The sequence below is a fragment of the Chiroxiphia lanceolata genome, chromosome 3, assembly GCF_009829145.1.
Source record: "Chiroxiphia lanceolata isolate bChiLan1 chromosome 3, bChiLan1.pri, whole genome shotgun sequence".
NCBI classification, from domain to species: domain Eukaryota; kingdom Metazoa; phylum Chordata; class Aves; order Passeriformes; family Pipridae; genus Chiroxiphia; species Chiroxiphia lanceolata.
Genome location: NC_045639.1, coordinates 76,447,795 through 76,464,894, shown reverse-complemented (window position 1 = coordinate 76,464,894; position 17,100 = coordinate 76,447,795). Strand labels below are relative to the sequence as shown.

Genomic DNA, 17,100 nt, shown 5'->3' with positions numbered 1-17,100 from the left:
TGTGGAGGGCCAAAAGTATTCAGCAGAAATCCTGCTGTAGGATGTTTTGCAGTGTACGCATTGTGGCAGAAAGGCCCAAAGACATCTTCTATTCATCCCCAGTGATGCACACATTTACCTATGCAGAATAGCAGTTTCTAAAGTGGGTTGTCGTGTTCCAGTAAAAGCTTGCCACTACTTCAGTGCAGTACTTGATTTTTTTTCTGTCAATCTTTTGGTATTGCAGAGCAATTTTTAATATGGAGAGAGCAAAAATAATTTTTCTCAGGGATGTATGTATGTTTTGATGAAATGTGGCCTAATTGCCTTGCTAAATGTGAACTAAAGTTTTAGTGCAAAACAAGTAATGACATAAAATAGTAAGTGAAGGAAAGCATCTCAGTAGTCAATGTTATGTTTAAGCAGTATATTAGCCTTTGACTGTGCAAGAAATAAGCTTAAGTGCTCTCTTGGGCAATAAGTGAAATCACGTCTGGTCTAATGCTCGTTCCTAGTGAGTATTTACCCTAAGCAGAAAACCACCACACTAAAATGTAGCTGTCAGCCTCTCATCAAGTGAGACATAGGAGAGAAAAAAGGAGTTTGATGCATATCAAGACTGAGGTGAATTGGTGAGGCTACATGGGAAAATGAACATATTGCCCATGCATGTTTTGCAGTGCTTTCACCTCCTTTTTTGTAGCCTTTTCACGAGTAGTCTACATAAAAGCACCAGAGGGCCACCTGTGAATCCCAGTATCCACTGTTGCACTGTGTGTATCATGACTAGCTGCAAGCAAGATCAGTTACCCTCAAAGTAGTGGGAAAACATAACCTATGATAGGATGTATATTTCCTTTTCCTAAGGCTAATCCTCATAAACATCGATATCTTCCCTGATTCCTTACAGTATCTCCAGACTGTGTGGGATTAATGTTGCATGTGCAATATTTTTGGTAGGACATCTATTATATATAGGCCAAGCTGGTAGTTGTGGCCTAAGGTCTTCAAGGAGGTCAGTGTCCACTGGAACTGTGGACTAGACAGGGTTCATGCAGGATATGTGGATCAAGCAGCGGAACCTCACACTGTCCTGCTGATGTGCTCAGGGCATGCACTATTTTCCTGATACAATTTCTGCATCAGTTGTAATATGCCAAAATGGCATTTTCCTTGCATTTATGAAACACCTTGCCCCTTTGTCTACCTTAGCTTAATTCTAATGGACTCTTAATCTTGTCCTTTACAGTAAAGTTTTGTGAACTTTACATATGCTTTTGTTCTGAACTTTTAAAAGTTTCTGCCTCCTATTTTTCCAATGTTAGCTAATATTGTTATTATCAAGTATAGCAGTCTAGAAAGGAATTTTCTCTATTAAAACTGGGTTTATATTAGGAACAATTGTGTGTTCTTCTAATTTTGTTTTTGATACATGTTGATTCCAATCAGAAAACTTGATTATTTTGCTGCTATTGCTGTGAGCAGTAGAGAATTACTGAAGAGCATTACTTTTGTTTCACTATCCTACAGTAATATTGCCTCACCTTATTTATCCCAGATTACCTTCAGAAGTGCACAGAATATCACACCAGTATTTAGAAAGGCTGCTGTGCCTGCAGCTCTTGAATTTAGGTCACTTCTTCAGCTAAGCAATGGATGTGCATTTTGATTTAGGAAGCCAAAGAAGAACACCAAGGTGTACACGCAGCAAGACTTCGTGTTATTACATTCTGTGTTTGAATTTGTCTGTTATGGTGGGGTTTGTGTTGACTGCTATGCTCTTTGTGGATCTAATCTATTGGAGATTAGCTGAAGAATAATTGTATTAGTATGCACGTATATGGTTATATAAAAAAAGGTTGCTGAGGCTATTATGAAAGCAAGATGTGATTGGAAATATAAATTACTTTAATTTTTAAGTTAAAGAAAATAACATGAAGTTTATAACTCACAGATACCACAGATGATCAAATGAGGCAATCTGTTGTTTCTACCTTAATTAATGTCTTCCATTCAGAGATATAAATGTTAGTAATCTCTACTCTTTCAAATCCCAGTAAAGCTGTTACCAGTCGACTTAAGCTTGTGGAAAATGAGAGAAAATTAGAAGCTCTTGTGAGAATTCCAAGCTCCATATTTCAACAAGTTTTCCTTTTGGAGCTGGTAGAAGCATTACTTCTATTTGTAACTACAAAGCCAAAGAAGAGAAAAGAAAGAAAGAAAGTTGAATTCTAGGTTTTCTGAAATCATACAAATTGTCATCAATATGTCAAGATATTTAGAATCTAGTTTTGGGGTTGAGCACCTAAAGTAATTGTGCCAAGGTAGATGTAGTAAAGTTGCACTCGTGTCTAGACCTGCTAATAAGTGGATTAGTTCAGCATGACTGCTGAGATCTGATTAGCTGTTGTCCTGTGCTATCACTTCTGCTCCAAGACCAGGACGCTAGTGGCTCCAGGAGGTTGAGGAGGCAAGGAGATAGAAAAGCAGTGACACTCCTGCGCATCTTTGCTTACACCAACTGTGCCACCCTTGGCAGCTTCCAGATGTGCACGTGATCTGCATGGCTGGGGGTTTCACTGCCTTAGGACGAAGGGTTCCTTATACTCCTTTGATCACCTTGGACTCCCTCGTGTCAGGGAGAAATGGAAGAAATTACAACAAATACATTTGTCAAAAAGATCTTAAGAAGCCTTACTGTGAAGTGGCTTCCAAGCTATAGGTCTATGTGGGATAGTAATGACAGATCGAAAGATCACAGTCTCTGAAGTGAAAATCTGTGCTGAAAAGCTTTCAAAGTGCTCCTTTAGGGTGGAGCCTATTTTAATGCTTATGTGAAACAGTAGAGGTGTGCATTTTATGAGGTTCAGCTTTTGGCAGTTGCAGGTGTTTGTTTGCTTCAGATATTATTTAGTCAATTTAAATAATAAATTTATGTTTGTGTTAATCTTGTAGCAGGGAAGCTCTGATGTTCCTAATTCATTAGATACATTTGGGGTCTTAAATGCGTTTACAAATGTGGTTCTAAGTGTGTGACTTATTTTTTAAAAGAAATAGCTTTTATGAGAAAGATAAGTTGATACTGAAAAATTAAACTCATCGCTTAAAAATGATACCTGCATTAATCTGAAGCCCGTCGTGGGGATTAAATGAAAGTCAATAAATTGATTGAGAGAGTGGGGTTTGTTCAGGCTGGAGAAGAAAAGGCTTCAGAAAGACCTTACGGCAGCCTTTCAGTATCTAAAGGGGGCCTACAAGAGAACTAGAGAAGGACTTTTTACAGGGGCACATAGTGATAGGACAGGAGGAAATGGTTTTAAACTGAAAGAGAGTGGGTTTGGATTAGATATTTGGAAAAAATTCTTTACTGTGAGAGTGGTGAAGCACTGGAACAGTTTGCCCAGAGAAATTGTGGATGCCCCATCCCTTGAAGTGTTCAAGGCCAGATTGGATGAGGCTTTGAGCAACCTGGTGTAATGGACTCTGCCCACAGTGGAGGGTTGGAACTAATGACTTTTGAGGTCCCTTTGAACCCAAACCATTCTGAGATTTCAGTTGGAAAATTTGACCTCGGTGGTTTTGTAGTAACATAGTGTGTTGAGAGCCTGCATATTTATAAACCAACTAACAAGAGTATATACTTTGGAGTACGTTTTTGTGTGTGACCAAAGATATTAATGACATACAAGTCCTGTATAGCTGTTGTAAAGATTATTATAGAAAATGATACATTTTTATGTGATTCGTTGGATTTGTCTATTAAATCCCTAGAAAATTATACCCTAACAATAGGGAAGAAAGGAATAGGAATCTTTTTACATTCAAGAACCATTTAGACTAATTTTCACAGAGCTGAATTGCATTTTTTTAGAATTTTATTCATTTTGTGCCTATTTCATTTTCTAACAACTTTTACGGATGAAAGCTTGTAGGTTCCTGTCTCCATAGTGAGCCACTACACTTCTAAAATACATTTCAGAGGTAAAAATAACAAGAGAGGAATAGCAATAAAAACAATGTGTATCAGATGGTGAAAATTTGTCATTTCCACTTATAATTATGTACCAGCAACTTATTTTAATGCTAAATGTGGCTATGTAAAGTTTCAATGCATTTGATGTCAGCCTGAATGTTTCCTCTAAAAATAAAAAAGTGCGAGTCTAGATTTTGAAATGATGGCTCCTGGGAGGAAGATCCTTTTCCACCTCCCATGTGCTCTGTCCTTACCCTGCTCCAGAAAAGATAAAAGCTATCATAAACCCTGATCTCCTTAAACTGAAATAAAATCACAGTTAAGAGCCCTAGTTAGACAGATGTGTTTATGAAGAGATAAGCTTCTGTTCTTTGCAGCTTAAGAAAAACTTACCAGATATAAAGCACCTAGAAATATTGCTTCTACCATCATAACAAATGACGGGGGATCCAAACTTGTGCATTTTCTGATGAATTAGAAAATGGATGGCAAGAAGTTTTTACCTCAGAGCTTCTTACCATTTGATCCAATTATTAAAGGAGAGTCGGGTTTTAGGGACCTATGAATCTACGTTTTAGGAATGTTTATGATGGGGAGACTTCCTTTTAGTTTCTAACTATCTATGGCTGGACTTGTTTCAAAGGAAAAAGTGAGATTGTGTCTCTGGAAAAAGCAAGATTGTGTTTCTGGAGGCCATAGTTTGAATTTGGTTTTATTGCTTTGCTTTGCTCTTGTTTTATTTGCTGTGCTTTGTCATCCTCCACAAACTCCTTTTTCGATGATCTTGTTAAAACAAAATTTACCTTGATTGCAGGAGTAAGTTGAGCCTTTCCAGTGTGATCAATCCCAGCTCGCTCATTTTATTTTTGTACGCTCCCAGCTGTGACAGTCATTGCAGTGCACAGAAAAATAGAGTGGTTGTGAGTAGTGGGGTAGCTGTAAATTCTGTTACAATGGGAGCTACACACAAACTCATACATTAAACACACACCTCGAAGTATGGAGTGTCATTGCTAGGAGTTACACTGGGCCTTGCTGGCTCCTTCTATCATAGTGAAACAAGTTAGGTGCAAAAGTGCATTTGTAGGTCTGCCTTTGTAGAGAAGCTCCAAATGACTCTAGAGGAAACTCCTTCGTGGTTTGAAGACCTGGTTGCACAAGAGTAAGAGTGGACTCAAAGCACACTATGGGATAGTTTTGCCTTTGCTGCTCCAAAGTTAAGAAAAAAATGCAGTTTTATTGCTTGTATGGAGATGTACTTTAGAGCTGAAAAAATGCCTCAAGTACTTTTGACAGATGATATTTAGGGAACTGTTTTATCCTCAGTTTCCGATACCTGCATCTCACCAGACTTTGCTCTGTGGCATGGAGCACCAAAATCTCCACAGGATTTTTGTAGTGGAGTAAAGAGACTCAGTTGGACATCTTGAGGGGACAGAAGATTTTGATTAAGCCACTTAATTTTTCTCTCTCTTAGTTCCCGCTTTGTTAAAGTGGTTGAAATGTACACTTCTCTCAGAGAAGCTTGAGTTTTACTGCTTATAAATTGCTTTGAGATACTTGGAAGGAAAATGCTATATAATTTTGAAGTTCAGATTCCCCAGAAGGTGTAAAATGGCAAGCTTCCATGAGCTGTGATAATTTACAACAGCTGAGAGTTTACCTTCTGTCTGTACCTTACTTCACTTTGAGCTCCAGTAGATGAGAAGTTCAGTTTTTCTTTTATAGCAACTCTTCCTTACCGTATATCATTTTATATATTAATGTAGTTTGGCTAGCCTTTTGTAAAGCTGATTTTTTGATCATGGTTGTTTTATTGTAAGTTTAAAAAGTGGAAATATCTTTATTGAGTTGAGTCAATATCTTCCTGGTGGACTTCTTCCTAGTCTCATTGCCAGTAAATGTAAGAAATAGAGAAAATGTGAAAAGAAGTGAATACAGTTTTGAAAAGCATACATTCTATTCTTAACTGTTATTATTAAACTGGCAGTTTTTTCTATGTGTTTCATAAGAAACACATACATAAAAAATTGAACTAACACTGTCTCTTTCACAAACCTTTTTGATAAAATAATGTCCCTTTTGAGAAGGCCATTATAATTGTATAGCACCAGGGAAGAAGGAAACTTGCAGTAAATCACTGGACTGAGAATGCAAGGTACTCTACTTGGTTGGTGGAGATTTTGTCTTTGGATGAAGAATTCCTCTCTTCCTCACAACGATGTTGTGCGTAAATATTTAATGAAAGTTTCTGAGATGGAAGTACAGGTATTAAAATTGTTACCAGTGGATCTGTTTAATTATGACTAAGAAATCTGCCAAAAATGTGTAGGTTGTGTATCCTCCTTGCACCAATTGAAAGACTGTACAGGACAATATTTTTGTCTGGTAGCCTTGTGAGAAATTGGGCAACTGGTGATGGTTGCTTTTCAGCTTAAATGCTTTGAAAAGATGGGTCTTATCAGCACTTGAGAAAAATTGAAAAGTATTTTTAATACATTGTGATTCACTTTAATGCCATTTATTTTTATAGGTTTTTTTATTAATACAGCTGCATTATGTACCTCTCCTTTAATCACAGTATAATATCATGAAATAAATCTAGAGACTTCAGCCAATAACTCTGCTTGCTGCAGTGTTTTTCAGCTGAAAGATCAAAATCGAATTTCTGCTTCTTGCAAAGTGGCTTACAGATAGCAGAGCTCATGTTCTGAAAGTTGCAGGTTGTCTTGGCATCACACAGGTCTCAAACCAGCAAACTCCAACCAAGAGATATAGTATTTCTTATTTAGCAGACCAAGAGCTTCCCTAAGTAGTATTCTGGACAAATCCACTACAGCTTTTGCAGAGACTGATCACAGGTCAGGAGGACATACACTAAAAAGTGCTTTCACCCTCCAGATACAATGAACCTTGGTCTTCTCTAATCTTCCTTTGGGGCCATATATTTCCTGAAGTCATAACTCATTTATATTTGGCTTCCCTCCTTATTGCCTGAGCCAATCCCTCTGTCCTCCAAACCCTGTCCATCTGTGAAGCTAAGAGTCTGACTGCATGGCAGTGATTATGTTTGAGTCTGGAAGGATGCATATTTTGTCTTTCCTGCCAGCTGGGATCTCAGTCTTCAGCTTGGGAAGACACTTTAGGGGCCTTCCTGTACACAATGCCAGTGCCACTGCTGAAGCAAGGATCTAGAACTAGTGTGGGATTGGCTGGGTAGGAGTTGGGGACAAATAGCAGAATAACGGGATCTTTGAATATGTGCTGTGATCCCTTGTGATGGGGAAATCTGAATGTGAGACATTGCTATTTATGTAAGGAAACATGTTTGCTTCTGAGTCTTCTTTCTGCTGCATCCAAGAAAGCATGTGTTGGCAGCTTCCCAAACTGTTACTTCTCTTCCTCACTGGTGTGTTAGGAATGTTTTGGGTTCATTCCCAAGAGTTCACTAAATATATAGATATATACATAGATATATATATATATTTCATAAACAGTGTCTTTATATTTGGAAAATATTTAATATTTGAAATGGAAGGAAAGTGAAACTCAGCTGTCAGCCAAGTGGAAGCACTGAGGGGGAAGTACTTGCCAAATCACTGGGCAACTTTGGTTGTGCTTCTTTTACCTAGGACTTGGAGCTAATAAATCTTAATTGGGCTGGCTTGAAGCCTTCATGCTCTCTGAGGGTAGCAAGACTTCTCTAACTATACAAATAAAAAGGACCAGAAAGCCTTTCAATTTACTTACATTAACAATAGACTTCAATAATTCTAAATGGCATCCTCTGTGTCAGCAAGGATGTGCAAGGCTGCTCGCGGCTTCTTCCACTGAGGGCACTTTTGTGTCTTCCACTTAGATGAATGTTCTGCTTATGACCCCAAACTTTTAACGAACTAAAACTTGCATTCTGTCATATGAGAAGAGGTATATGACATAAAATTTCTTAAGAGCCATTGGTGTTTGGATCAACCTTCTCTATCCACTCCCCCTTCAGGCAAATCTTAATCTTGGCTTCTAAGCTGCTTTTTCATTTTAGTATGCTGACCTGAACATTGACAAGCATTTTGTGATGCTTGACAGACTAGAGAACATCTGATGATGACCAGGATCACAGAACAAAAGATTTACCACTCACCACTTGAAATACTTGCTTCTTTGAGAGGTACTATTCAGTTTGATTCTTTTTGACCTCACTTTCATTACAGCAGAATTGTGAGGATGGCAAGCTATGTGGCTGGAGGAGTGTGAGTCTGGGAGAGGAAATGAACTAGCTGAGGACGTGCAGGAAACTTGAATCTTTCATTCTTTCCAAATTTTGCCTAAGCAGCCCCTAAATTTTTTCCCCCCTTTTTTTTTTTCCCGTTCATTTGTGAGACACTGAATCTGTGCTGATAGTAAGGTAAGAAACACTTGGTGGGATTGATTAATTTTCCACTCTTTCGAATGGAACAACCCAACCCACCAGAAAACTAAATATTGATGCTGTCAGTGGCATGATAATTGGTCTCTGCTTTCATCTCCAAACAAACCTTTGCTTGGATTCTATTATTCATTCAAAGAGGAAAAGGGTTATTAATGCAGTGTTCTTTAATTTTTTTTCTTTTGTGTGTGTGAGAGAGAGAACAGGAGAGCAATAATGCAATAAATATATCAGCTAAGAGAAAACATTTGCAAGAGATCTTTGCCCATTTTTTTAATCTTCTCTTATCATGAAGAATGTGAGCTGTGATAAATTGTTCTGCTAATCAAACAGCACTGAAAGGTTAGGTCACTGGAAGTCTTTAGTCATTTTGTGCTTTTCAAGAGTGAATTTGTTAAAATTATGCTGAATACCCACTTAAAGCCTGGGCTGAAAACCATACCTGTGTTTTATAACTCTGCACTGTCAGAACCCATAATAAGTCAAACATTCTTTCAGAGGTACTCATAAGGGAGAAAAAACCCTGTAAATTTAAGAGTAATTTCAAATTGTAAATGAAAAAGAGAGGCACGACTGTTCATTTGCACCAATCATGCCTTCCTTTCATCTGCTCTGATTAGGCCTGGTGCGGTTTCATCAAACTACTCCATCACTGAGCTGTCACTCCAGTCGTCTGTTGATTGAAAACAATCAGGGCTCTGATGGCACAATTATTCTGACCCTTTAACTAGAGGCTGCTGTGATAATGAAAGGTTGATTATGATAGTTTGTGCCTCTTTCAGTTTGCCAAGAAGGTTAATTTGGGCATCAGACGGATGTTTAATGGGCGCTTGCTGGCTACACTGAGGTAAATGAGAACGTGCAGTCTTCGATATTGCACGGATATAGTTTGGCTGTCAATCATTGTCATTTTGAGTTTGTGCCTCACACTCTGGAAATCACATTTTATTTTTTCCTTGGGATTTAATTTATTCTGTGCCCTGAGGAAGTTCTTTCACTCTGTGACCTTCACAGTAGCTTTCTCTGTCTTTTTTCCCTTCCCTCACATGAAGCCCAAAGGCATAATACATCTAGAGGAACGTTTTTCTTTCATTTTTCACATTAAAAAAAAAAAGGAAATTTTAAAATCCCTATTTATCAGCTCACCCTGAACAGAGCAAATGTTTTAATTCTAATTGTAAAATCAGAATGAGCAAATGAAAGCATGCCTACTTGCTAATGCAGCGCCGCACTGGGGGCTGCTTACGTAGACACACATTTGTAAAACTGACAAACAGGTAATTTTAAAATGTCTCTGTGTAAAGAGGGTGGGGGATGGCACAGCTTTGTTTTCACAGGCTACACGCACATGCCTCAGCTCAGTGCCTTGTAAATGTGGTCTCAGTCACTGTACTACAACTTTTTGAGTTGGAGAGTCTCTTCAGGGTTCGGGGCAAAAGACATTTCACTGCTGATTCAGAGATTATTAATATTTACTGTGTTCAGATTGAGAGAATCATATGCATAATTTTGTAGTTGTTTGGCTCAAGGTGCACAAGAAATGCAAATACCTCGTAATTTTGATTGTTCCACATGCAGCTCATTACAGTCTTATTTTTATGCACATTTTAAATTCAAAATAAAAAGAAGAAAAAGATTTTTATCTTTAAGGCTTTCCTGCATCTAGGTTTGAGACATTCATTTTCCATGCTGCCCACTGAAAGATAGTACCTGATTGATAAAATTGCAGAGAGTCTGAAGGCTGTGTTGTGTGGTTACTAACTTCCAAAAATATTCATGTGTAACTCAAGGCTTTGAAAAATTGTGTACATGTGTTTTGTTGTGTCGTGGGGTTTTTTTCCTCAGCAATTCTTACATTTTTCTTCTTAAATGAGTGATACAGACCAATTTCATTCACCTTACTTAAATAAAATGCTTAAATGAATATCCTAAGAGTTTTGTCCTTTGTAGTCTCTAGAGAGAGAGGAGGACTTAGGACCCTTTTAGAGGTCCAGATTTAGACCCTTTGGAAATCCCTGTTCGTTGTCAATAGAGATGTGGTTATGAGACAGGAGATTCCAGTCTGGAACACCTGAGGCTTGCTGAGTTAGATAAAATCCAAAAAAAAGCAAAATTATGTGTGAGTTTAGAGCTAAAATATATATTTCTGGGGTTTTCAAAGACCTAACTAGTGAAGTCCAAGTTTTATTTTTTGAAGTTCCCTTGGTGGTACTTTAAGGTGATTGCTGTAATAACTGTGTTGCTATAATGACTCTTTTTGGCTTATCAATCAATAGGATCAGATTTATAGCACTGTCCAATATGCTAAGGATACAAAGATATTGATTTTTTTTTTCTGGCCAAAATGTTTTGCTTATTTTAAGAAACAGGTGAGATTTGTTTTGAAAGAAGAGATTTGTTGTTCTTTGCGGTATATCATCAATAGATTGTCACATACAAATCAGATAATTTGTGTTGCATATATCTGATCTCAGTCCAGGAAAATACATCTCTCCACTTTTGTTTCCATATTTAAAATTTTCTTTTCTCCTAAAATGGGAATGTTCACAAAGTTGTTATAATTAAGATTTCCATTTGTTTTAATGTGACAATGTGAATTCATTGTTTTAAAACTTTAGAAAATTTGTTTCCTTGTATTTGTTGTTGCTAAAAAAACCAAACAAACCAACTCCCAAAAAGACAACACTCCAACGTCCTCATTTTTTCCACTACTGTCACTTTTTGGCTTCACTTCAGTTATTAGACACCTTAGATGATATAAAGTACCATATTTCCTTTGCAGTCCATTGGGCTACAATATGAATACATCAGCTAAAGAGCAGACCAAGATGACTTTAATAGAGTTCCTGTGGCCCCTGCCAGAGCCCAGACTTAAACTGTTAGATGTCTTGGAGCTCTGTGAACAGCAACTTTCCCTGACACTGACTTTGTGACTTAAAGTAGTTTCCAGGTGAGCCTGAGCCTAATAAGCATGAGTATGTCAAGTTTTTTGCACTCATAAAGTAGCTTGGCTTTTCTGATTAGAAAACTTGCTGTGATGTCAAGTGAAGGTCTGGCACATTCCCTAGCAGAGTGACGTGATAAGGATTGCGGGGGGATGCTGAACGGGCAAGGCAGAGGCCTGATGGGCTCTCTTGCTTCCTGGGATAGGTAAGACTAGGTAACTACTTCCTGCAGGGTTATCTTCAACAGCAGTGAAATTCCTTATTCAGCTTTAACCTCCACTGCCTCTGTGCCCTCTCCGGCTGTGGGATGTGTGTGGTATGTACACCATTAACAGTCGGGAGGGAAGGACTGAGCTCTGAGGCTGTGTGACTTGGACTGGAAGCGGAAGCAGGTGTTGGAAGAGCAATGAATCACTATCTGACATGTAGGTATACTTCTATGTACGCTCCAACTGTGCCACAGCATATTTTTCCATCTCTTTTCTGCTGTTTTGAGAATGCACTCTATTGCTAAATCGTGTAATGTAACCTTGAAAAAGAAGAATCCTGTGGGTTAAGGCATTAGAATAAAAGAATTAATCTGGTTTGAAAATCCTGTCCTTCTGAGGGTCTACATTTGTCATTTACTTAGTTTAGAAGATGAATATGGCAAAATATATTATTTATTAAAGTTGATATAGGCACTAGGCTGTAGCTTCCTTTTCTCACACATTCTTACATTAAAATTAATAGAAAAGAAGCTTCTAGCAGTTTAAACAGAATTTGCCTATATGGCAGAAGGAGTAGGAGCCTTTCCTTATTTCTGTAAATTATTTAGCAGTGATACAAATATTTTAAAGCTCAAAATTGTGGACGGTCTCTTTTTTTTTTTTTTTTTTGCTTACTTACTTGTTAGCATGTTAAACACAGTTGTAATTTCAAGTGCTATTGGTATCTCCATAGAGAAGCTGGAACGTCTTTCCTTACAGCATCATAAAGTCTATAATGGCTTTGACTTTATTTTGCCAATACTGATTATAGTTGCTAATTGTTACTGCCAGTGCAGCTAAAACATAGGCACTATAATTAGTGTATAGACGTGGTGAATTTTGGAGTTTCTATGTAGGCACCAGTTTTCTAAGTCTGGATTAAACAAAACCTGAGTAAAGGTGTTATAAATTGTGTTGATAAATATACAAATGTTTGCTGGTATCGTACATGGAAGTTTCCATCTCTGCCTTATGTTGATGAGAGGTATATTTGGCTCCTTTGCACTGAAGGAAATTTAGAACTGTGTTACAGCCCATCAGTGGCTATTTCTTCTACAAGTGCTTTTGTTTTGTCATCTTCCCTCTCTTCCAGAATACAGAAGCAGTGATTTAATACATCATATATGAAAGCCATGAGTAACAGAAACATTTATTTTCAGCTCCTTAATGTGACATTCCCATGATCAGTACAGGGCAGTAAGTTTTAGCCAAAACTTTTTTTATCACGTAGCTAGTTAGAAACACCTGCTACACAAGTTCTGTGATTTGAAGTATCAAGTAGAGGAGTCTGTCCTTACACAGAACTAATCAATGTCTTTGATAATGACTTGGATGAAAGAATAATATGGGGTTTATGTTTTCAGAAAATGAGAAGGTGTAATGGTCTTCAAGCACTTTTGAAAATACAATTAGGATGGAGAATGATCTTGACAAACTGGAGCAGTGACGTGAAGTAAATAGTAGAGAGTTCAGTTATGACAAAGAAAGCATGACACTTAGTGGAAGTTCTGCAGAAAAAAAAAGAAAAAAAAGAGAAAAAAAAGAATAGTACTCAGTCATAAGCTTAAACATGAATCAGCAATATCAGTGCACAGTCTTGCATCATGATGTACAAGCAAGAATGGCATAGATTGTTATAATCAAAGAGATTCTTCCAACCTCTTCACTACCACTACTGCTATGGCCTTAAGAGGAAGATTATGTCCGGTTTTCAACGTTAAGAAAGAGGGCTGTTTCCTTTCAATAACAGAGAACTGTGAGCCAAGCAACAGTGAAGAGGAAACTGCAACATACATACTAACATGCATCTGAGGTGGAGGAGAAAATGAAGGTAGCAAACTGCTTTTCATCCTGTATGAATGAATCAATTTCAAGAGTTGCTCTAGGGTTTCCAGAGCTCTGGAATATGAACCCAAATGTGGAAAATGGGGGCAATTGGTTGAAGGGTTTAGAGCTCCTGCAGAGGTAAGAGGAAAATCTGTCTGAGAGGATATTAGAGGATGGGAATGGTTTTCCTGAGGAAGTTTAGCTATCTTCATTACTGGAGGTTTTGCAGACTAACTTATACAACAATTCTTGAAATGTTTTAGGGCTTTCCTAGTCTCTTTTTAGGCCCAGTTGGATTCAATACACTTTATGTGATTTAAAGGGTATGTCTAATTTTGGCTGTTGATACCAGCTGCAATTCCTGAGACGTTTTAGAGTTTTCCCTGCTGCTTTCTGTCAGCCACAAACTAGCAGAGCCTCTTCTGTGTTTCTCTCTTCTCTGGCTTAATTTTTGGTCCCCTTACACCTTTCTCTACTTTATGAATAAAATAAATGAAGAAGAAAAAAATATTTGAGGATTCAGCACATATTGTGTTATATTCCTTTAGTATTTTGTCATAAATAGACTGAAAGATGGAGGGGAGAAAAGGTTTTTCTTTCTAATCCTCTAATATTAGTCTTACTTCTTTCTGGTGTACCTATGGTATCCAGTGATCCCATAGTCCCTATGTTTATATTATCACTCCAGCAGCTTGATTCAGGGATAGTATGGTCTCCTACAGCATTACAGATTGCGTGATGAGAGTTTTGCATAGCAGTAGTGCCAACTGATAATGCTGTGGAAATTCTTTAGGGGGGCTGGTGCAATAAAATGCTTTTGTATATGCACTGTATATACTACTATAGGTAGCTTTTTAGTAGGTATCTTTTTGTGTTGACCAATAGGCTTTCATAACTGCTTTTTAGATTGATAGATACCAGTACTGAGGCAAATACATAGCTCCTCTTGCAATGCAAGCAGTTTTCAAAAGACCAAATTTTTACGGAATTGTACACAAATAATTGGTGTTCTGTTTTTCCTTTCCTTCCCCGCACTTTTAGCTGGCTGTAAGTTGGTTGGAACACAACTGCCGCTACCAGTACCTGGATGAGCTTCTCCAGTACGTCCGCTTTGGCCTTATGGATGTGGATACGTTGCATACTGTAGCTCTTACTCATCCTCTTGTCCAAGCAAGTGAAACTGCGACAGCACTCATTAACGAGGCCTTGGCTTACCACCAGAGCGTCTATGCACAGCCAGTTTGGCAAACAGCAAGGACAAAACCCCGCTTCCAGTCAGACACTCTCTACATTATTGGTGGGAAAAAACGTGAAGTCTGTAAAGTGAAGGAATTGCGATACTTCAATCCGGTAGATCAGGAGAACGTTCATATCGCAGGGATTGCTAACTGGAGTGAGCTGGCACCTATGCCTGTAGGGAGAAGCCACCACTGTGTTGCTGTCATGGGAGACTTTCTTTTTGTAGCTGGCGGAGAGGCAGAGCACTCCACAGGGCGCACGTGTGCGGTGAGAACAGTCTGTCGATATGACCCTCGCACTAACTCTTGGGCTGAGATAGCTCCGATGAAGAACTGTCGGGAACACTTTGTGCTGGGAGCCGTGGATGAGTACCTGTATGCCGTAGGGGGCAGAAATGAATTGCGTCAAGTGTTACCTACAGTGGAACGCTATTGCCCCAAGAAGAACAAGTGGACCTTTGTTCAGTCCTTTGATCGATCGCTCTCGTGCCATGCGGGATATGTGGTGGATGGTCTTCTTTGGATATCAGGTAGAAAACGTTTCACACAGTTTGAGGTACTAACAAAATACCAAAATACTGTCTTGAATTAAACTAATAAATCTCCTATGGTTTATATGTCATGATAACTTTTGTCTTAGGAGATGACTATTTCAAAGAATTGCAGCCTGATTAGAAGTATAGGAGCATAACATACCTATACAATATTTTATTTCTCCTAAGTGTCTCTCTGTGTTTCAAAGTTGCATGTCATACGTGCTATCTCATGGCTGCCATTCATAAATCACAGTGAATTGGAATGATAATGCACTTTTGGACAAATTTCAGATGATAAATTCTGTGTGCTTCCTAAAAACAAACAAACGAAAGACAGTTTCTGTAGTATGATCTGGTACTTCTGACAGTGACAGGTCCCAAGGGAATTGCCTGAAGTGTCAGGGGAGGTTTAGGTTAGATATTAGGAAAAGGTTCTTCACCCAGAGGCTGATTGGGCACTGGAACAGGCTCCCCAGGGAAGTGGTCACAGCACCAAGCCTGACAGAGTTCAGGAAGAGTTTGGACAACTCTCTCAGGGACATGGTGTGATTTTTGAGCCGGTCCTGTGCAGGGCCAGGATTTGGATTTCCACGATCCTTATGGTTTCCTTCCAACTTAGAATATTCTATGATTCTACGATTCATTTAGTCCTGATATTGAAATGGAAAATTAGGTGCTCGTTGGCTTGTACTGTTCCAGGGCTTGAAGGCAGATGTATGAATTGCACCCACTTGCTCATCAGGATATTGTAACAGGCCAAAATGACCTTTGTTAGAAATCATCCATGGCTCTATCTATAATGAGTGCACAGGACTGTCTGGATGTAATCTTAGCTTTATGGCACAGATAGATGAATGTATAGGCTTTATAATCCTAAACTAATGTATCATTTGTAACTGAGTCTGATGTAGTTTTTATGTTATGTGTTACATTGTTATGTTACATTGATGGGGGTTGAGGACATTGTCTACTCAGTCTTTGTAATGACTTCTGGGATTAGTTATTTTGGAATAGGGTCGATAGTGTCTACAGAAGATTTCTTAGAAAAATATTCCCCTTTTACTAAGAAGTGTTCAATGGAAGGTTATATAGTTACAATATTTATTAAGAAAGCTAATGAGTAAATGGGGCCAGCCCTTGAGGTAACGTTCAGTGATTGGCATCTTCACCGTAGATACCCTGTGGTATCCCCTCTGGGGATTTTGATATGGTCTGGAATGCCTCTGGTGAAAAGATGGTGTATGAATGGAAGATTAAGTTAGCTACTTAGGCCTTCACTGTGCTTCTCAAAGTATGTTGTTTAGGTTAGCAAATGTACCTTTTTGTCTGTATGGATTAAGTGCCTCGTGGGAATGGATTCCTGAGCATTGGCAGGGGACTTAGCAGGTATCTATTTTTACTAACATACACTAAGTCATGAACGATGACTTTGGAATTAAAGCAGGACAAAATGCAGAAAATCAATGAGATCCCTGGCAGGTATTTGCATCGCTTCCTTTAGTAACCATCATTTAAGGAATCTTGTAGAGTTTGTGCTGTGTATTAATCCTGAAGTGAGATCCAGGTACAGTACGGGAACAGGGTTTCTGTTTTAGGGTACCAGCTGGGTGTGTTCAGTGCATTATCCTCTTTATTGACTACCTTTCCTATTTTATTAGTGAAGAGGGATGTATGTCTGTGGTGGGCACTTCAAATGCATGGAGGTTACTACTATTGTATCTTGGGTTATTGGGGGGTTTTTCCCATCTTACAGTTTACATTTGTCAGTCTCCATTTATGAAGAACAGGGCTTTTTAGGAAACTGTGGTAAGCATATTCGTATAAAATCATTGAATGTGCACTAGAAATCCATCAGTGTGGTCTTTCCTCCAGTAAATGAAAAAAGTAATACTTTTTGTCTTAATTTAATTGAAAAAAACCTGAAAACAAAC

The 17,100-nt window shown here is 38.4% G+C and overlaps 1 protein-coding gene across 7 annotated transcripts in view; it reads left to right on the top strand.

The window, feature by feature from the left end:
* The window catches only part of KLHL32 (kelch like family member 32), a 125,533-nt gene that overhangs the window by 91,515 nt on the left and 16,918 nt on the right, over positions 1–17,100 (top strand). For 4 of the 7 annotated variants that reach the window (XM_032683614.1, XM_032683616.1, XM_032683615.1 and 1 more), the window contains one exon: positions 14,437–15,163. The exons of 1 other annotated variant lie outside the window; for it this stretch is intronic. In XM_032683614.1, the coding sequence (XP_032539505.1) occupies positions 14,437–15,163 (727 nt within the window). Of the gene's footprint in view, positions 1–14,436; positions 15,190–17,100 lie in introns of those variants that run through there. 2 more of the 7 variants (XR_004356221.1, XM_032683618.1) reach the window with 2 other exon arrangements.